The sequence below is a fragment of the Rhincodon typus genome, chromosome 7 (assembly GCF_021869965.1).
Source record: "Rhincodon typus isolate 14 chromosome 7, sRhiTyp1.1, whole genome shotgun sequence".
Taxonomy (NCBI): domain Eukaryota; kingdom Metazoa; phylum Chordata; class Chondrichthyes; order Orectolobiformes; family Rhincodontidae; genus Rhincodon; species Rhincodon typus.
Window position 1 is genome coordinate 39,947,152 of NC_063338.1, and position 22,406 is coordinate 39,969,557.

General features: G+C 39.6%; 1 protein-coding gene across 1 annotated transcript in view; it reads left to right on the plus strand.

Moving 5' to 3' along the window:
- ccdc141 (coiled-coil domain containing 141) overlaps positions 1 to 22,406 on the plus strand; it is a 136,323-nt gene that overhangs the window by 53,388 nt on the left and 60,529 nt on the right. Inside the window, exons 9-12 of the mRNA XM_048599203.1 lie at positions 5,151 to 5,286; positions 6,902 to 7,021; positions 9,866 to 10,057; positions 13,707 to 13,880. Of these exons, the coding sequence (XP_048455160.1) occupies positions 5,151 to 5,286; positions 6,902 to 7,021; positions 9,866 to 10,057; positions 13,707 to 13,880 (622 nt within the window). The remainder of the gene's footprint in view (positions 1 to 5,150; positions 5,287 to 6,901; positions 7,022 to 9,865; positions 10,058 to 13,706; positions 13,881 to 22,406) is intronic.

The following is a 22,406-nucleotide window of genomic DNA, read 5'->3' on the forward strand; positions in this document are numbered from 1 at the left end:
TTGATTGGTCAATGAACAAGTGACCAGTTATCATTGACAGAATTTTTTTCCTGCCAACAACCATGTGATTGTTTCTCTGGTAACAAAACAAATTGGAGCTGGGTACAAATTACAGTGAGAGAGAAGTGTTTAGTTTTTCCCTAGCTTGGGAGTGGTGTCTCTGTTCTCTACAGCTAAAGCACACAGTAAGCATAAGGAAACACAGTTTATCTTTTCTGTAACCATTGTTGTAAGCTGTGACTTTTAACTGAGAAGTCAGAGACGTTTTGTAAGTGAACAGGCCACCTTGCGTTTCTTACCAAGAATCCAGAGGAAGATGACTGAAGCAATGTGCTAGCCAGTGGAAGCATCAGAAGGATTATTTTTACAACAGAACCTGGAACAAAGACAACCAAACTGCCTTTCTAGTTTATCTACTCTGCATAAGAACCTATTTTCCTGCCTGTTTGCCTGCATGTGTGTGTAACAGGGTACTTAGAAGAGGATTAGACTTTTAATCAGTTGTGTTATATGTCGACAGTTTATAACTGTTTATCTGTAGTCAGGGTCTAGTGACTTGAAATAAATTGTCATTCTCATTCGGTACAGAAACCTGGTCTGTGCTTTCTATCAATCTGGGTCTGAAAGTAAGATAAATTGGGGAACTTTGCATACTTTATAAAATATTTAATTTTTGTGATGAGTCTGGGAATAGTGGGGCTCCATTTCTAGCTTGCTATCCCAGTGAGTCGTAGCAATAGTGCTTAAATAAAATAAATATTGAGTGGAAGAGTTTTCACTTTGGTGAGTTGGCAATCTGAGCATGGATTTAAGTCAAAATTGTGCTAGTTTTTAGAAGTGCTCTTTCCTCCTCATGTTTCTGCTCCAACCTATTTGCATGCCTCCAAGCCTAAATTTTGCCGTGGAACAGGGAAACTAAGCATCATTTTTAAATGCCGCCAATAAAATAAATTGCATTAAGTACTGTCCCTTCATGTACAGAAGCATGGGAATCTGTAATTGTTTTCATTCATGCAACTGAAAATGAGTATCACAAAAAAATACACAGATTACCTATGCCACTACCTTTGAGGAACCTAATTTTTAAAGGCTGAAAATTACTTTATAAAATTTGAGAATCATTAATTGATTTCATTGATTTTCATTGATGCTAAGTAGACATTTTCTGAGTAAATATATAGCATATATAAGCTTATAAACATGCACATTACTACCTCATGACTAAAAGTAACTACTCCATGGAGTTCAACAATTACTGTGTTAACAGTTTGCAATGTTAATTATTGTGCTCTGGCCATATGGTCAACCTTGCAGATGAGGCATGAAAATACTTTTTCAAACTAGTGCAAAGGATATCTCCATGACTTTCTGGCCCTTTATTTCTGTAGATACGAGTTATTAATTTTTAAGTTATTCAAGGAGAACCTCTTGCTTTTGCACATAGACCTTATACAAAATGGGGGAAGGAATAAAATTAGGAAGATACATAGCCCCATAGCTCTTCAGCACCCCCTTCACCTCCTCATTTCCCCTTGATTACTCTCACCCATCCAACCCTCTTCCCTTCTTCTAATTATTCCCCTTCTCCTTCTTCCGAGCTCAATCATTACCTTCCTCTCTATCTTGTTTTTGCCCCTCAGCTATGCTTGACCTCAGAATCTCTCAACTGGGTAGGAGTCCAACCAGTGGAAAGATTTCCTGCTGATTTCCATTAACTTCAATTTTATTCCCCAAACCATAAATTACATCATTCCATTTGCATTCCTAAACACTTGCAGCACCTTATACTAACTTTGTGCAGTGTGGTACACCCAGATCCCCTGTACCTCAGAGCTCTGCAATCTCTCTACTTTCAAAAAATATACTACTTTTTTATTCTTCCTACTAAAATTCATATTTTCATACATATGCCAACCATTTGCCAACTCACTTGGACTCCTTAACATCACACTCCGTCAAAAGCTGAAGCAAATGGTGGTCATTTTCACCTTCGCTTTGGCGTTCAACTCTTTTGCCCACGTTTCATCGAGGCTCTAATGAGGTCAGGTGCTGAGTTGCCCTGGTGGAAACCAAACTGAGCATTGCTGAACAAGTGCCATTTCCAAGCACTGTTGTCACCCCTTCTATCATTTTGCTGATGAGACTGTTAGGCAGTAATCCACTGGATTGGATTTGACCTCTTGTCGAATGGAATACCTGGACAATTGTTCACATTGCTAGGTAGATGCCAATGTTGTTGATATACTGGAATCGCAGTGCTAGGGCCACACCTAGTTCTGGAGAACAAATCTTCAGCTCTATTGCCAGAATGTTATTGGGGTCCATAGCCTTTGCATATCCAGTGCCTTCAGCCATTTTGTGACATTATATGAAGTGAATTTATTTTGTCATTTAAAAACAGTTAGCTCTGTATGTCTAATGCATCTTCAGCTGTTTTGGCGTGTAAGTAGTTCTGTGTTATAGCTTCACCAGGTTGACACTGACAGAGTACCATGGAATCAGTGCTGAGGCCTCAAGTATGTGTAACCTGTATTAATGACATGGATAAAGAAACTGAATGCAGATTTTCTAAAATCAACCTGTTCACAGATGTTATTACAGACCTCTGGAGCTAGTGAGACTTGAATTCGGGCTTCCTGGCTCAGAGGCACCACAAGTTGAAATGCAGAGAGAGACTGCAGAGTTCTGAGGTACAGGGGAATCTGAATGTACCAGATTGCACAAAGTTAGCCCACAGGTGCTGCAAGTGTTTCAGAAGGTGAATGGAATGATGAAATTTATTGCTTGGGGAATAGAATATTAAAGTAGGGAAGTTGTATCTGCAGTTGTATAGAGCATTGATGAAGCCACATCTGGAGTACTACTACTCTTATCAGCCATGAGCTTATTGAATGGCAGAGCAAGCTTGAGATCTAGACTAGATAACTTCACTCTTTTCTCATCCACCTGGCACTGCTATAATCATAAATCTCACATTGTACATCTTGACCATATTATTGTAGGACATAAATTTGAGGTGATTGGTAGAAGGATTACAGAGGTAATTAGGAAAAACATTTTTGCCCAGAAAATGTGAGTTTCTGGAATTTACTGCTCAGTTTTGTAGTGGACACAGAAGTACTTAGAGGCCACATCTGTAATTGGCTCAAGCAGTTGAACAATCTAGTTGTGTTCCTAATTTGTATTGTCATATCCTTTACAGCTGATGTTTTGCTGAGCTGGCATCTATGCTGCCCTTGTCCCTGATCCAGATTGCAGGCTGCTTCATGCCCAATACTTACCCTCTCGTAACAAGCAAATCTAAACTACCAACTGAAATAAAATGCAGTGCTCAAATCTGAGAAGGTGGCTGGATGTGAAGTGAGCGACTGTGCTTCTTCTTTGCTGTCTTCCTATTCTTCCATCTCTTGATGTTCTTTCACTGACTGGCCAAAGGGTTGCAGCTTTTTGGTATCTGAAAAGAGAAAGCACAAGGGTAGATCATGACGAGGAGAAGGGAGGTTGGGGGAGCAATGGATGCATATTTACACCATTTGCAGCTAGCATACTAAAAGAGAAAGTGGGATGAGAGGAAAGTGGAATATGACAATGTGGATTAGGTACATGGACACTATTACCTTTAATAATTTGATAACCCCTGGGCTATCTTCAGTTCTAGTGACTTGAAGAATGGTGAGCACCATCTCCTCCTTGGGGTAAGGACAAGCTTCTGTGCCAGTTAGATGGCACTATTTACAGTCATGCACTACCTTCTTGTGCAAGAAAGGTGCAGCTGTTGTCAGTGAGCATGGTGTGATGTGGCCATTGAGTCTGGACCACCGATAGTGTGGTCAAGATGTGCAGTGTGAGTTTTACGATTATAGTGATGTGAAGTGGATGAGGACAAAATGAAGTTATCCAGTCTCATTACCTTCTGACAGTTTGGAGAGCCTCCAGTCCCCTGCAGACACAAATCTTCTCTCCCTCTGTCCACCATCCGAACCAAGGTAACATCTGGGAATCAACTCTGTGTGCTTTGCCAGTAATGCTGTTAGATGATGCTTTTCCTTCTGTCAATGCTGTTCCTTGCCCCTTCCAGCTCTGCTGCCACTGGAATGCACCTCCACTTTAAGGCATGGAAGTTCACTTTCAGTAATGCAGGTTAGCTCAGTTTGGTAGCCTCACGTGAACTTGGGGCCTCTTGCTATGGAGCACTGTTACATGAATGAGCAGGCTATATTTCAACAAATAAGCATGGGCTAATTGTGCATCATGATCTCCTTGACAGAAGCTTTTTTAAAATTTTGCATACAAAGCTTTTTATAGGTCATTTGAAAAAGTGTCTGTGATATTTTCACTCTCCTTCAGAATACTACAAATGCCAATTTTTCATAAAAATGGGAAGGCTTAAGATATCTAAGTATAAATTATCCACTGACGGTTGGACTAGAATGGCTTTGTAACCAAACCAAGATGTGATTATTGGTGTATGGAAAGCCTTTTCAGGCAGTGAGTGGTCAAGATCTAGAATGCAGTGCCTGAAAATGTGGTGAAGGGCAGATTCATTTGAAGCACTTGAAGGAATTGGATTATTATCTGAGAAGGAATGCAGGACAACCAGGAGAAAGTAGTGCAGTGGCACTACGTAAATTGCTCCTTCAGACACCCAGCATAGGCATGACTGGCCGAATGGTCTGCTTCTATAATGTAACCATCTATGACCAAGACTTATGCATTCTTTTTAAAATTTAGAGAAAACAAACACGTTACTAAATTACTTTAATTTCTAAAGTATAGACACACGGGCATAGGAAATACAGAATTTTAAATAGTGATTTTTCTTCCCCCTTTTTGTTTTGTAAGCTAAAGTGAAGTGAAACCTAATGCAGTGAATTATTAATGCAAAATATGTATGACCATTTCAGCTAATTCAAAGGAAGCTTTAAAAAACTCTGAGAAGCAGCTCTTTTGCAAGTGTTGCTGTGTGAGAATTTTCAAATGCTGAAACATGCAAGGTCAGAAAAGTGACTTGCTTTTTGTGGAAGTGGTATACGTTACTGACTCCTGCCTATTTTTGTTGTGTGTCTATACTGAATTAATTTAGCACTCTGTCAGTCCCTTTATTGGCTTTGGAAATATATCGGCAGCTGTCTCTGTATGTTTAATTTCAGAGCCACAGGAATTCAGGAGATGATTGGTTACGTTCAACAGAGAGTAGATCATTTAACTGGACAATGCTTTGCGCATAAGGAGCTAGCTTTAAAGAAACAGCAATTGATCACATCCTTTGACGAACATTTTGAAAAGGTATAAAATAATCTAATCCAAACAATTCGTTCTGTTTTGCTAAAATCATTATGTTAGGTGACGTTATTGAAGAACTTTGCATTTTGTTGAAATGGTATGCTTATTAATTACATTTTTAATAAAATCAAATGGGTTATTGATTGAATAATTTTCTTTCCAACGGTTTTCCTCAGCTTTTAAAGGCTAATCCATACTGAACCTTCAAATTAATTTAGTTACAAGAACCTGAAACTGTAGAATAAGAGACCATTCAGTGGATCAAGCACACTTCTTCCAAGGGGCAAAACGTATTATAGATTCTCCCAAGCTAATGCGCTATGTCAAGGATAAAACACCCAAGAAGACAAAAGATCATACATTTAATAATATAGCCTCTATCATTAATAGTACATTTAACAGTGTACATTTCTGTCATCAGAAACTCAAATGGGGGAGATTTTGTTTTGAGGCTTGTAGTGTAATTTTTATATATATAAATATTAAATTGGTTAGCACCTGTAATATATAAGTGCTTATTTGAAATTTTCTACTCAATGAGAAAAACATAAAATATTCTGGCTGCTGGAAATCTGAAATTAAAATAAAAATTATAGAAATGCATAATTGGCAATTCATCTGTGGGGAGATCATTTTAGGTTGATCTTTTCATAAGAGTTGAAGAAAGATAGAAATGTGGTAGGTTTTGAGCCAGTGAAATGGAGTATAACACAGACTGTACCTCCATTGGTTGATCAGCTAACTACAAAAACTACAAAATTCTTTGCTAAACCCAAGCAGGGAAAGGCCTCTACCATAATTAAATTCACCTATGATTGATTATTTATAATATTTGATTCTATAAATATGAGCAGCTACATTAAAGACACATTAGGAGATCAATTTTTTTTCAGATTACAGGTTCTAAGTTAGGATCCTCTTAGTTATTGCAAAGAAAAACCTTCTCAACATCATGGGTGATTTCTCAACATGGCAACTGAACAGCAGTCAGTCATATGTAACTTTTATAACAACTTGAATAAATTTGAGATTTGATCTCTCCGGAAAAATATTTCATATAAAGCTGCATGACTGTGGAGCAAAGCAATGAGCAAGATAACTCTTGTAGGTTGCTAGAGGTGTCTTAGAAATAATCCAAATAGCTAGACAGAAGTTTATTTTTTTTTCAACAGGAAGGATCCATGATAGTCAAATATAGAACAACTTTTCTTTCCAGTTTTGTAAACTGAACATTTTATTTTAGATTATTGCAGTACATTGGAACAAAACTATTACTTGAATAGAATTACATATTTTAGAACAGTCACTGGCAAGTGAAAATAAAAGTCAGACATAAAGCAAGAGCAATCGAAAGATTGTGTAATGTATTCAACAGTTAACTAAGTTAAACAATGCCATCAAATAGTATGAAAAAGCTGAGTAGAACAATAAGAGGAAATAAATTAATCCAACATAAAAATACTTTTAAGATATATTTCACCTTTTCCAATCTTTTGAAGTAACTGCTTTAACTTTATCAAATAAATTACATGTTACATAAAATAAATTACTATGTCGGGTTGTTTTTTGGGCAGATTCGCAGAAGCTAGATTTGACTTTAAATGTGCAATTTCTCAAGGTCTCAGGATGTCTCCAAGCATACAGATCACGCCTTTCCAGTACATTAGAGCCAGGTTCCTCTCTTTCCGAAACTGAAGACATTCTGAACAAATATTTAGAAATGGCTGATCAGTTCAAGGTAATTTATATTGGCAGATGTCCATTTTGTAAAGTTGCTTGTTTGTTCTAGGTGAAGTTTATTGTTTTTTCAACTTTATGTATTGGTGTTGCAATGTAACATAATAAATTTACTGTGGAATATTGAACTACATTCCAACGGTAAGAATTATTATACAGTCCTGATCCTTCACAATCAGAAGTGTTTAACAGTATAACTTTGGGAAATATCAACAGCAACTTGCTGATAGTATTTTTTTTACTATTTAGCAAATATATACTTACTTGTGTATTTCTTTTAAAATATTATTGATGCTGGAGAGAATAGTTTTCATGTATCAGATCACATTGTTCTTGGTTTTGAAAATGATTCCAAGTTAAGAATCTGTGCAGAGTCTCAGAACCTTATTTTTGTGTGTGTGTGTGTGTGTCTGTGTGTGTATAAGAGAGAGAGAGAAAGAAAGAATTCTTTCAAGCCTGAACTGGTCTAATGTGAATTCGAAGATCCACCTTTTCTGGTCTAGCAGGCATCACACTGGCCTCAAGTCCACCTCCCGCCAGCTTCTTCTTTACTCTGACCAAGTCCTTGTCGTCATCATCATAGTGAGTGTAACTGCACTCAATCCTTTTAGACCCATCTACCGTACCTGCCCCAAACTCTTCACTGATACTGTTATTGCTGTGCATTTGTTATTCACAATTACCATCACTCCATTTTCCTCTTGTTCTTTGATTTAACAACTTCTGAAGATCTAGAAGATTCACCATTCCCCCTATACACATCCTGTTTGGACTGGGAAGAATGATAGTTTTTTGAGTAGAAGGCAATTGATGTGGACAGTCTTTCTGACAGTCTGGGTTGTGTCGTACTGTCTTGAACTTGTTGCCTTCAACTTGTACAAACCTTCATTTCTGGTTTGCTGGTCGGTTTAGCCTGGATATGAGTCAGCTCTTATAGACCATGAGTCTGCACCACTGCCTTGGAATTTCAGATTTCTGCTGTTCCTGCATGTCTTCTGTCAGATCTGAAGTGCTTTCTACGTCGTTCTCTGAAGTATTCTTCTGTGTTGACTGTTGCCACGAGGTTTACTGGCATGATCAAGCAATAAGTATCTGTTTGTCTTGAAGTCTTCTGAGTCACCAGCATGTTTTTTTCTCCCCCCATTTTTTCCCCCCTGTTTGTTTTTGCAATTTAATTTCTCTTAGTTGGCTCCATTGAGAATTAGTGCTGGTAGCAGCTGCTAAGGTGTCCAGCCTCTGAGAGCAGGTAACCGATCAAATGCCATCAGCTTTCTGGGGGCAGTGGCCTCTGTCTTAACTAGAGATGCCAAGGATGAATAATTGTAACTAGAACCCTGAAGTGCAAGTGTATGAGGTGGGATTTCATGGAGGGGCCAGCAAGGTGGGTGAGAGGAGTCAAAACAAAGGGCAGTGAAATATCTTCCTTCAGGACCCTCCTTTCTAGTAGCAGATACTTTTAGTGAACAGGACACCCAAGAATGAGGGAATGACCTGCCATATGCCGGCCCCCACATCCACCTACATATTCACTGGCATTCATCCAACGGCAGCATCATAAGGCTCTTATTTGATCTTTTAAAGTGATCACTTAAAGGCCTCAACAGGACTTCAGGCAGGAAGGCCATTCTCAGGTTTCTCACCCCAAACCGATTGGGGGTGTGGATTGCGAAGATTGCAAGCTCTTTTCACCCTGTACCTTCCTGCTCTGTTCCCTGTCTGCCTCCCAGCACACTCCTGGAAGGAAAATTAAATTTTGTCCAATGTATCAGGTCAATGATCCTTCAGCAGAATGGGAGTAAAATGAGAGATCCAACAGGTTTAAAGCAAGTACAGAGGCAAGGAAATTGCAGAAGAAACAAAGAACAAAATAAAAGGTGTGTGATGAGACGAAAGGCAGGGAAAAATAATGACAAATTGATGTCAGTCCAAAACAGCAGTGTTTGGTAATGGGATAAATAAAAAGACAAGAGATGTTTTCAGATTACGAATAATGAGAAAGCAGAATAATTATTAACAGTTCTGCACAGTTCCAGGTGTGATCCTGAGCTCCCAGTCAGTTTAATTCTCAGTTCTACTCCCAGTATCTGCCTTTGGCCTGCTACACTGTTCTGTTGAAGTTCAGAAAAGAGTATCTAATTCATGAATTAGGTAAACTAATGCCTTCTGTACTCCAATGAATTGAATTTCAGATTGTAAACTTTGTCCCCATTTTATCCTGCATTTTATTGCTTCATTTCTAAATGGAATTTGTTGCTATCGCCATTAATACCTCCTCTACACACCACTTATCTCTTTTCGTATCCCATTACCACTCCTGCTTGCCTTGCACTTCGGCTCTGTTGGCTCAGTTGGTTGGATGGCTGGTTTGTGATGCACAGCGACACCCAAAGGGCTGGTAAAATTCCCATACCATGTAGGTCCCAACTTCTCAACTTGCCCTTTCCTGAAACGTGATGACCCTTGAGTTAAACCAGTTGTTTCTCTCCACTAAGAGAGCAGCCTAATGTTCCTCTGGTCCTACAGTTATATCACTGCTTTTCACCAACATCCCTTTTGCCATTTAATGCCTCCTACCGTTCGCCCTATTACAGAGCTTTTTTGTTATTTTTCCTTTCCGCTCACTTCCTGTACATCTTTTCTTGCTTTAAACCTGTTATATTTGTTACTTTTTCAGTTCCGATGAAAGGTCATCAGCTTGAAATGTTAACTGTGTTTCTCTCCCACAGATCTGCCAGGCTTGCTGAATGTTTCCATTGCTTCATCTTTTTACTTTTGGCTTAGCAAATATTGTTTTTCCTGTTTGTTTATGTTACACAATTTACTGAAATTATATTCTGTGTTTCAGGAGGTAGAGAATGAATTAGCACACATTACAGACATCATCAAACAGGCTGAAGTGTTTGACGTCCCAGAAGTAAAATCATTTTCTGAGAGGTTTGTTGTCCTGAACACTGAATGGAAAACATTGTGTCGGAACCTGAATACACGGGTTGAACACTTGCAATCTTACACGACCTTTCTGAAACAAGCTGAAGAGGTGAATAATTCTTTTTAAAAAAATTATTCTATTGAAGTATTTTTGTTGTGCAGAACTCTGCAAAATTCTAATTTCTTAAATTAACAATGCTTTCTAGTTCTGAGATTAGCAAGACATTTTATGTTAAAATCTCACATTGCTTTAAAATTTTCAAAGTTTGAAACGTTAGAAGCCTAATTCCTAATGAAAAGATTATTTGTTGACCATTTCGAGAAACATTCACCAGGGTATAGATTATGAGATCAGCAGTCCTTGGGTTTAAAGATAGTTTACTAATCTTGGACTTTTTGACAACTCTTGATGAACTTCAGCTTTTAACAGAGTCCTGTTTTTCAACAAGACTATATGCAACTTGCAGAATAGAAGACTTATATTGAATATATAGCAGTGACAGATTATTACATAGGTCACTGCTCAAATGTAATGACCACCAATATGCAAAAAACAATGTGCTCAGTTGAGTAGTTTTGCAAGTTTATTTGACTACTCAGATAATATTGTCACTACACTGCATGCTTTGTCATATTCATTGAACCGAATATTGATAAGGAAGGCATTTTTATTTGGTTTTGCCATTATTTACTGTTCAAAAAAGTCTCAATATTTTTACAAATAGTTCTATATTTTTCCTAAAGATCTACACTGATGAATGTACATAACATGGCTTGGACAAAATCAGTTGCTATAACCAAAGTCTATTTTTTATATAATTTTCCTCAATACTTTTCTCAAATAATTGAGACATAGTCATGATAAAGCAGAATTTATCCATACATATTTATAATGTTATATTTTACTAATTTGCCAATGTTTTAATTGCCCAATAGAATGTTTCCATTTCTCACAGCATCCGCTGATGGAGGCCACTCAATGTAATCCTAACTTGTTTCAGATATTGTATCTTATTATGATGTTAACTTGCTCTGAATAATGAATGCGATTATTAATGAATACAAAAATATCATGTAACCAATTAGAATAAGGAAACATTTGTTAATAAAAGAAATGACTTTCCAAGATATCATGTACGTATATTTATTGAGAAGCTGGAAATGATACCACAGAAACTACAGTCTCTCCCTGTGGGATGTATACTGTCCCTAACTATTTTTGGTACCGATGCCTCAATGCTGGGAAGTTCACATATGCTCAGCTCCCTTAGCTGTACCAGAACCTGGCAAACTAGTGTTGTCATGACAGCAAGCAACGCTAAAAGCTGATCCGATGCTGTACTTACAAACTTGGGCAATGCAGGTACATTCAATATATCGGCTTAACACTAAAAGAACAAAAGCTGCCCGAAGCAGTAGCATTGTTTTAAGGGCCAGCAAACCAACCTGAAGGTTTCTTTAATTTAAAAAATTGCTTTATGGGGCATGAACAATGCTTAAAAAAACACCATTGTTTGTTGCCCATCCCTAATTACACCTAAACAGGAAATGGTGAACCATCTTCTTAAACCACTAGAGTACATGTGACAAAGGGGCATCCACTTTGTCGTGAGCGAAGAAGTTCCAGGATTTTGCCTAGTGACAATGAAGTAGCAATTATATAGATACAAGTTTAGATGGTTTGCAGTTTAGATAGGTATTTTCGGGTGATGGTATATTAGATAATTAGAATAAGTTATTCTTTTATAAAGTGTCTATGAGTTCGGTGGAGTGCTTTTGGAGATTTTGTGGTATGTTCCTAGATTTCTCAGGGCATATTGCTGTATCCTTAGACAGAGGGCACACAATTTGGTAACCTGATCATGGAAAAGTGCAATAGGCCTATGGTTCTGCAACGTAGCAGTGAGATGGAGCAAAGGTTATAGAAAGGGCAAACACTGCATGACTTTCTCTATCGTGCTGGAGTTTGAGTCTTTCATTATCAATAACAGTAACAGGAGGCTATCTAGCAAGCCAGCTGATGTAACCCTAACATCTCAGTTTGTATATTCTCCTACATGCTACGGCATCAAAGTTCTCATTTGAGTCCATTATAGCCTAATGTGTATGTGACCTTGTTCTGCAGTAAGCTGGAAAACTGAACTGTCCTTTCACTTAATTCGCTTTCAGTCCACTCCTAGTTGATCAGTCATCACAAGCAGAGCCCAACTCCATACTAGCCTCCAAGTTTCTATATCTGAACTGGCCATTGAGAAATCAAATGCTAGGTGCTCTTCATCAGCTTCGTGTTGTTTGTTTCCTCCTCCAAATGTGCAATAGCTGGGTGGACAACAATTTGGGGCATGTCTGAGAGCAGAAATCAGGAACTCGAGAATGGAGGAAGTGAGCTGTGGTGTAAAAGCGAAAGATTCACACTCATACTATCTGCAGCTTGCTCATCATAGTCAATGGTATGGTGGCTAGCAGTTGAGAGAGGAAAAAGACAGTATCCTACCTTTATCCTCAATGTCATCAGTGATACTATGTCCTTTGGGCACTGTAGCTGTCTGTTGTATAACGTAGGGAATCAGCTCTTTTGTAGCTTTCAGCAGTTGTAAGTGTCCTCTGCCCCCATCTAATCTGCCATGTAACCAATATAAAATAATGAAACATTTGGAAAAAATAAGACTTCCCAACATATAGTGTACATAAATTTAATGAGAAGCTGGAGACGATACTACAGAAACTGGAGTCTCTCCCAGTAGGGTGTATACTTTCTCCAACTATTTACATGAGCCACCATGCTCTATCTCAGTGATTCTGTTGCACTGTATTTATGGAGACATTGACATAATGGTAATGTCACTGGATGAATGATCCAGAACCCCAGGCTCATGTCCTGGGAATTCGAATCTCACCATGGCAATGGTGAAATTTGTATTCAGTATAGAAAAAGTTGGAACAAAGAGCTAGCCTAATGGTGACCGTATAACCTCTGTCAATTGTCACAAAAATCTGTCTGGCTCACTAATCTATCTGACTGCAGAGTCACAGCAATGTGGTTCTCTCTTAATTGCACCCAAGCCATAAATGTTGGCAGAGCCACCAATGCCCACGAATGAATACCATCCCATCCCATGAATGAATTCTTAAAAATGGCTGATGGTGGGTGAATAATTTGAGCTATGTGGAAGCAAAAGGAATTAGATGTGCACATGACATTTTTGATTGTGTTTGTGGATAAGGCAGAGTAACTCGATTTGAGGCCTGAGTCCTGAGAGTCATGGAGTGCTGCTGGATGAATGATGGGAGTCTGATCAATTGAGCAATGCGAGACATTGGTGGAGTGGTGTATGGGGCCATTGTGTTTTTTCTGCCATTGCTGCCAAGACTTTGTGTACTGAAACTGGGAATTGATATCCCTGACTACATGCTGGATAATCCTTAAAATCTCCTGGCCCCCCCTTTAGAAACATAATCTTTCTCCACCTATCTGCCTCCATTTCTAAGGCCTCCAGAATTAAAACTGTGATCCTGGGAGCCCTCTCTTCATCATGGAGTTCTTACTACCTTGTTTTTGAAATAAAGTTTTATGAATTTTCAAACAGTAAATAGGTGCTTTGAATGTTCTCAGTGTACTTGTTTTTATCAATTATTTTGTTTATAATTTGTAAGCTACATGAAATATTTCAGTTCCCCATCAAGATGTTTCAAGATTAAATTATGTAACATGGACTTGTTTTGAAACTAATCTCTATATCACATTTGACATGAATCAGGTCGAAGCATTTATGCAAAGTTTAGAAGATTGTTTCCAGTCTCAATCAATGAAGGATAATGAAGAAAATGTCAGGTCATTGTTGGAGCTTGCTGATTCCAAATGGCAGTCGGTCCTAATGAGTTTTCTTTCCCTCCAAGATCTGGCGTTCAACTTTAAGAGTGCAGTAAATATGGCAAGTTTTTTTTTATTCAATTAAACTATTTTAATACATGTTTCACAATTCATTTGTCAGTTGTAGAATTCAAGGTTGTTTGTGCTTGATCAACTACTTCGTTGTGCTTGTGTTCTTATGTTTTTGCTGTAATTGTTCTCTCTGTACATTCTCAAGTGAAATTTTCCAAATTATGTACCTTGTATCACATAAGTCAGCTGACATATTTATGTAGGTTTTATGTCATAGGACTAAATTCATTGAACATTCACTGTTGCTGTGTCAAAATCCTGGAACTTACTTTCTAAATAGTACGATGGACTGCAGTAGTTCAACAAGGCAACTCACCACCACCTGCTAAAGGCCAGTGAGGGATGGGCAATAAATACTGGCCTAGCCAGTGATTCCCACATCTCGTGAATCAATAAAGGAAGTAATTTTTCAGGGATAAAAGAATCAGAATATAATCAACAATATTATACTCTGATAAATTACAAATTTTGCCCTGAAGAACTTCATGAAAAACGTTTGATTTCTTTCAAGAAGAAGCATTTTGAATGGGCCAGCCAGGTTAAATATTACTTTAACCAGATGCACACACCAAACAATTATTTTCATAAATCTCTCATAGTGCAGGGTTGATTGGCACTCGTTCGTCCCCCTCATAGGTTCTGCAGCATTGGGCATTTAATTGGGGATGAGGGTGGGAAGTGAGCCGGGTGAAGACCCCTTCCTAATTCAAACCTGATTAAATCTGTGGAGGGAAGGTCTGTGGATGGCCTTCCCTTCCCTTTGTCAACTGAGGCTGTGAAGTGAATCACTAATATACACTTAAGGACCTTATCTCACTGCTAATGATGTTAATCTAGCAGCAGCAGAGGTGACTCAACACGCAGTAAGAAGCCATGCAGATTGCCCACTAGGTCCCAAGGGGGTCCTTTGTTCAAAGGCACAGTGCCTGGTTTCAGTAATCCAGTTTCAGAAGGGAGGCCCACCAAATGCAACCCTCTTGGCATTACAGCTCCTCTGAAAACCCATACCCCATTACCTCTCCACCCCTGTTATCACTCATCTATGGTCAGGGTCTATCCATGTTTTGAGACCTCAGCCAGGTATCCTACTGATCCAGCCACTGCTGCCAACTGGCACTGCAGTTCAATAAATTTGCTGAGCCCTGAGTGGGCAGCAGCTCTCGGCAAATGATATTTTGTCTCCAAGGTCCTTGATCTTTGGGAAAGCTGACATTGTCTAGCTAAGTGCCTGAATGATGTTTCACACAGTGGGTCTTCCCTAATAATTGGCTCTGCAGTGGGCAAGTAAGATTCCTTTTGACTCCGTTAAATACCATCCATTAGATTATATGATATAGGAGTAGAATTAGACCATTCAGCCCATCAGGTTCACTTTGATCATGACTGATATGTTTCTCAATCCTATACCTCTGCCTTTTCCCCATTATGCTTGACCCTCTTACTAAACAAGATCTACATCTGTCCCAAAGATAGTCAATGACTTGGCCTTCACAGCCTTCTGCAGCAATGAATTCCACAGATTCTCCACCCTCTGACTGAAGAAATTCTTCCTAAAGGCTCTGCCCTTCACTCTGAAGCAGTGCCCTCAGGTCCTGGTCTCTCCTACTCATGGAAACATCTTCTCCATGCCCGCTCTATCAAGCCTCTCAGTATTTTCTAAATGTCATTCAGATCCTCCCTCATCCTTCTAAACCCCGTTGAGTACAGACCCAGAGGCTTTGCCCATTTTTTTACCCACATTCTTTGCTCCCCGTCCAAGCCTATCCAAGTCCTTCTGCCTCCTCAACACTACCTGTCCCTCTACCATATTTTTGTGTCATCTGCAAACTTAGCAACAATGCCCTCAGTTCCTTCATTCAGATGATTAATATATAACATGAATAGTTGTGGTGCCAACACTGACCTCTCCACTAGTCACCAGCTGCCATCCTGAAAAAGATCCCTTTCTCTCCACTCTCTGCCTTCTGCCAATCAGCCAATTCTCTATCCATGCCAGTACCTTGCCCCTAACATCATGAATTCTTGTTTAGCTGCTTCCTGCATGTCACCTTGTCAAAGGCTTTCTGGAAATCCAAACAGATCACATCTATAGGCTCATTTTTGTCTAACTTGCTCTTTACCTCCTCAAAGAATTCTAACAGATTTGTCAGACATGGCCTTCCCTTCATGACTCAGCCCTATTTTACCAGGCACTTCCAAGTACTCCTTAATCTCGTCGTTAATAATGGACTCTAAAATCTTACCAACAACGCAGGTCAGGCTAACTGGCCTATAGTTTCCTGTCTTCTGCCTCCTTCCCTTCTTCAGCGGGGGTGTTACGTTAGCCATTTTCCAGTTCTCTGGGACCCTCCCTGACTCCATTGATTCCTGAAAGATCACTACCAATGCCTCTACCACTGTCCTCAGCTATCTCCTTCAGAACTCTGGGGAGTAGTCCATCCGGTTTGGATGATGTATCCATCTTTGGACCTTTCACCTTCTCCAGCATCTTCTCCTCAAGATGGCTACTACGCTCATTCCCTGACTCTCTTGAAGTTCTGGTATGCTACTGGCATCTTCCATTGGGAAGACTGATGCAAAGTACCTACTCAGTTCCTCTGCCATTTCTTTGTTCCTCATTACTACTTTTCCAGCCTCATTTTCCAATGGTCCAATGTTCATTTGTGCCTCTGTCTTATATTTAATATATCTAAAAGAACTCTTGCGATTTTCTTTTATAATACCGGCGAACTTACAGTCATATTTTATCCTCTCCCCCTTTATATGCTTTTCTGGTTACACTTTGCTGTTTTTTAAAGGCTTTTCAATCCTCTGGTTTGCCACTGATCTTCACCACATTGTAAGCTTTTTCTTTTGCTTTTATGCTGTCCCTGACTTCCCTTGTCAGCCATGATTGCCTTGTCCTCCCCTTCTTCCTTGCGATGAATTTCTGCTGTGCCTCCCGAATTATCCCCAGAAACTCCTGTCACTACTGCTCCACTGTCTTCCCTGCTAGGCTCCCCTTCCAATCAAGTCTGGCCAGCTCCTCCCTCATGTCTTTGTAGTTACCTTTACTCAATTTTAAACTGTTACATCTGATTCAGCTTCTCCCCCTCAAAATGCAGGATGCGTTCTATCATATTATAGTCACTGTCCCTAGGGGTTTCTTCATGTTAAGTTCCCTAATCAAGTCTCTCTCATTACATATCACCAAGTCCAGAATTACCTGTTCGCTATTGGGCTCTACCACAAGCTGGTTCAAAAAAACTATCTTGTAGACATTTCATGAATTCCTTTCCTTGAGATCTGTTAGCAACTTGATTTTCCCATCCACCTGCATACCGAAGATCCCCCATGATTATTGTATTAGTGCCTTTCTTACATGCCTTTTCTATCTCCTGATTTATTTTCTTCCCCACGTCCTGACTACTGCTAGGAGGCCTGTACATAACTCCCATCAAGGTCGTTTTTCCTTTGAAGTTCATTAACTTCGGGGTGGCACGGTGGCACAGTGGTTAGCAGTGCTGCCTCACAGCACCAGGGACCCGCGTTTGATTCCAGCCTCGGGCGACTGTCTGTGTGGAGTTTGCACATTCTCCCTGTGTCTGCGTGGGTTTCCTCCAGGTGCTTCGGTTTCCTCCCACAGTCCAAAGATGTGCAGGTTAGGTGGATTGGCCATGCTAAATTGCCTGTAGTCCTCAGGGATGTGTAGATTAGGTGGGTTATAGGGGGATGGGTCTGTGTAGGACGCTCTGAGGTTCGGTGTGGACTTGTTGGGCCGAAGGGCCTGTTTCTTGTAGGGATTCTATTCTCTATGATAACTACACCCACATAGATTCTACACCTTCCAACACTATATCGCTTCTTGCTATTGATTTATTTTCATTTCCTACTGAAAAGACAACTTCTCCCCTCTGCCCGTCTGCCTGTCCTTTCAATAGAATGTATATCCTTAGATATTTAGCTCCCAGCCTTGATCCTCTTGCAGCCACATCTCTGTGACCTTTTTTTTGCTTTAGGTTAACAATCCTTATCTCCATGTTTTAGTTTGTTGTTGCTGTATTGTAGTGGCAAGCATTGTAATAAAACTATATGGAAAATGTAAAGGTGAGGTCTTGATCCAGTAACCAAAAACTCCTTGCGAGTCAGATGTCTTGTTCGAAATGAGAGACTTTTTTCAGATACCAGCGGGCAAGGAGAAGTCACAACTTATTGTAGAGTTCTACAGTACCATATTTTAACTAATTGAGCAGCCAATTTAAACAGTTACAGGCGTTTATCTGACAAGCTACTTCTCTAATTACATCATCTCCCAGCTTAATCTTTTCCGTGATCTGCTATCTCTTGGTTAGGTTATTAGTGTGCGTCTGTGTGTCTAACAGGCAAAATTTAAGTCACCTAAGTTTTACATCAAGTATCCCACGATCCTTATCTATCAATCTTCTCTAAAAGATATTCTTCTTTGGCCCTTTGATAGCACCTGGCCCAATTTAGCCATCACCATAAGATTCTCTGCTCATCAAGTAAGCTGGGGATCCTACCAGTTTTGACTAGCTTCGGATCCTCATCTAGCATCCTCTTATGACTTCGCCTGTGTCCTAGTGTCTTAGCTTATTCTAGAATTGAAAGTTTGTGTTATAATTTATTATGTATCAAAATAAACTATAACTTGCCTAAAACGGGTACTCAAACTAAACTATCCTGTGCTCCTAACTCCATCACTGATGGCCAGACAATAGATTTTCACTGTTTCATTTTCTAATTAATGTTTTACAAGTTCTCCTCTGGTTTGCTCGGTGCTTTGGTTACTACTCTAGCAATGTCACGGTATGAAATTCGACGAGCAGTCCAATAGCAACTAGCAATTGTGCCCATCAGTACATGGGAAGCAATTGTATTCGAAGCTGAATATCCACCCTCATATCCCAGACCCAAATTGTCTGCTGCCACTGTGTACCGTCAACTTTGTCTTTCACTTCCTCACTGAGTTGTTTGATCTCCTGTTCGATTCACTGATACTGCTTCATTGCTGTCCAGCCCTCTCCCCTCTTCCTCTAGCTATTCTGCCAGTTTTGGAATTCACATTCCTTTGGGAAGGCGGTAGCTCAGCAAGTCCGTAGTTAGATCATTAGTTATGTTCGTCCACTCCCTATGGGAAGGCCAGATGTTAGTTTTCACTAAATGTCTCATTCTCGTTGATACCCAGGCATGGAATCAGAATCTCAAATTACTCACGTGGCAGTGGATATTATTGTACTGGTATTGAAGATCACTGGTGGTCCCCTTTTCCATGGTATGCCACCTATGTCAGTTTGTGGTGGGTGCTGGAAATTCCAAGGGCACAGCTTAGTATAGAACTAATACTATACAAGACTCTCAAATGTAATCCTATTTGGAAATATGCAGATCAACATTATTCTCTACAACCAACCAGGAAATCACTCCTGATCATGTATTTGGGGTTTGGGGAAGTCCTTTAGTCGCTTGTTATCTCCCATACAATCCCTATAGTATTAAATGTTTTGCAATCATGTTTATTACATTCAAAACAAGCTTAAAATTCAGGTTGAACATTGAACTCGTTATCATTTAGATGTCAACAAGCTCATTGTAGCTAACAGAAATAGTAAGAACTGCAGATGCTGGAGTCAGGAATAACACAGAAAAAAATTTTTCTGAAGAAGGGTCTCGACTCGAAACGTCAACTTTCCTGCTCCTCTGATGCTGCCTGACCTGCTGTGTTCCTCCAGCTCCACACTGTGTTATCATTGTGGCTAACAGTTCTAATTCATTAATAAATGCAGACTGGCTCTATACAATTATTCCAATTTTTTTTGTTTCAGACTTGGGGTTACAATTAATATGTTGGTGCTTTTTAGTATATATCTAGCCAGTGTGCTCAGGTACATTAAATGGAGTTTAGCAGCTTCTCTTGTTCAGGCTAGAAACATTCAACAGATAACTCCAAATCTTAATACTCACATTAGCTAGACAATAAAAGAAAAATATGGTACTGTATTAATTCCAACACAGATAACTTCACGCAGTCGGTAATAGTGATTCTAGATACATGTCTCACAACTTTAAACCTAACAGGAATCTTCTTGCTGCTCTTTCTAACTTATGGTACTGCTGTTTCCCATTCCCAGTTGCCTTGAACTACTCCCTATGTATACTAGATGGTTAACCGTGACATTTAATATCCCATGCTCCTAACTGTAAGTGGCATCACTCATGCTGTTATAGGACAAGCTTTGGGTTCCTTGGTTCTTTCCATGATCATGGTTACCAGCCATCAGCAACACTACAGTAATGTACTTATGTCAGATATGATTTGTCTGGATAGCATGAAAAACAATACTTCTAATTATATCTCGGAACATGTGACGATAATAAATCCAGTCAAGTGATCCTGTAAAGAGGGAACATGCCAGACACCAGTAATCACCAGTTAGTTCTTATTAATCTTTGTGAGTCTATGTGCCTTGATCTACACCCGGTTTTGCCATCTGTCTTTCCCTTCCATATACAAAGTCCTTGTCAGCAAAATGGTAAGCCTGGTTTTAGAAGTAGGACCTAACCATTCTTTAATCCCCTACAATCCATCTTGCAAAATCATGAAATTCGAGCTCACAAACATCATGCCCACAAAAAATAAATCATTGGTTCCAGTCATACATGCTCTTAAAGGAAGAAAACCAAATAAATAATGACAGTCTCAACAACAAATTGCTTTAAAGCCAGCTATAACACGCAACATAGTGTGACACAGGTACTGCTTTGCAAACACACTGTTGGAAGAGCGTGTGTGTGTGCGCGTGTGTGTGTTGTGTGCGTGTGCATGTATCTGCCTCTCAATCCACAACAGAACCCATCATTTGTTTCAGCACATTGTTATGGATTCGGCAGCAACCTTTCACAGTCAGTTTTTGAGGGGTGTTCTGAATTAGGTGATATATATCCACTTTTCTGTGGTCTTTAGTTCATGATGCCTGCATGTTCATTTCATCCCAGGTACCTCACGCCTTTCTTCTCTTTCTCTGGTGGGACTGAGTAAAACCCCGAGGTTAGGGTAGCCAGCAACAAATCTCTTATTTCTCATCAAAACTGTGGTACCCTCAGATGTGAATGGGACAGTAAATTTCTTTTCCAACACTCCAAAAATCCTATCATTTATGCTGGGTACAGAGCCCTTTCTCCCAGTTGGTAGCAAAGCACAACTGATCCCTTTCTTTTGCAGTAACTTACCTCTGAAGTTACCACTGATTCTGTTACATAATGCATGGTCTGCTGTTGGGTTCTGACTACAAAACCTAGTTGCCGTCCTACTATCTCTCTCTCTCCCTGCCTTAGCTTCGCTAAACTCTTGCTTCAACCAAATCTTGTCTTCCACTCTGTTTTCCCCTTACTCGATATATCCACACAATGTCTTCAGGAACTCCACTTTACCAGCCCACCAACCTTCTCCTCTATATGTTTATGTCATTCTACCCCTCATTTATCCCTTTCCTTCTGTAGAAGTCTCTTTGCCCATTAACTATTGCATAGCTATCTTCCCTGTCTTTCCTTAATTTCTGCAATTTTCATTGCAGTTGGCTACACTTTAATTCCTGGTGCTCACTCTTAGACTGATGGGCCAACAGTCCCATATGCTTTCAGTTCTCTTTCTTGTAGACCCTTTTGTCCACTGTTCTGTCTCACTGACTGGCCTGTTTGAAAATTGTGCAACCTGTACCCAGCCTAGAAATTCCAATAACTTAAACCTTTGTTCTTTTCTCAGAGCTGCTTCTTTTAACTTTCAGCAATTGAAGACAACTTAATTGTTCAGACAAGCTTCACAGGACTTTATACTGATCATCAAATAAAGCAACTATAACACCAACATGGACTCTCTATCATTCACATGCACACATACACCAGCAATCTAGACCACTGTGGTGCTTCAAACATAATTCCTAAGAAACTAACTTCTCCTTGACTCTGGTCCAAGTTTGTTTTGCCACTGATTCTATCACTGGGTTCTGGTATTGTTTCTGGACTTGTTTTATGATGTATTAATTATAATCATCTCCCTGTTTACCTTGCCCATTTGCTGGGTATCTCACTTGATATTCTGTTTGTCTGGTGACTCTCCAGGATTCCAAGTTTTCTTATCTATCAATTTCCTCTGTATTGTCAACCAGGAGCTTTAGTTAATAAAACAAAGAACTGCGGATGTTGGAGTTCTGAAACGAAAACAGAAATTGCTGGAGAAACTTAGCAGACCTGGCAGCATCTGTGGGGAGAAAACAGAGTTAACATTTTGAGTCCGGTGGCACATCCATTCTGGTGATGAACCACTGGACTCAAAATGTTAACTAGGAATTTTGTTTGGCCTATCTGGTTCCCAAATAAAGATATTAGCATTGACTTATAGAGTCATAGAGATGTACAGTATGGAAACAGACTCTTTGGTCCAACTCGTCCATGCTGACCAGATATCCTAAATTAATCTGAGACAACAAGGTGTAGAGCTGGATGAACACAGCAGGCCAAG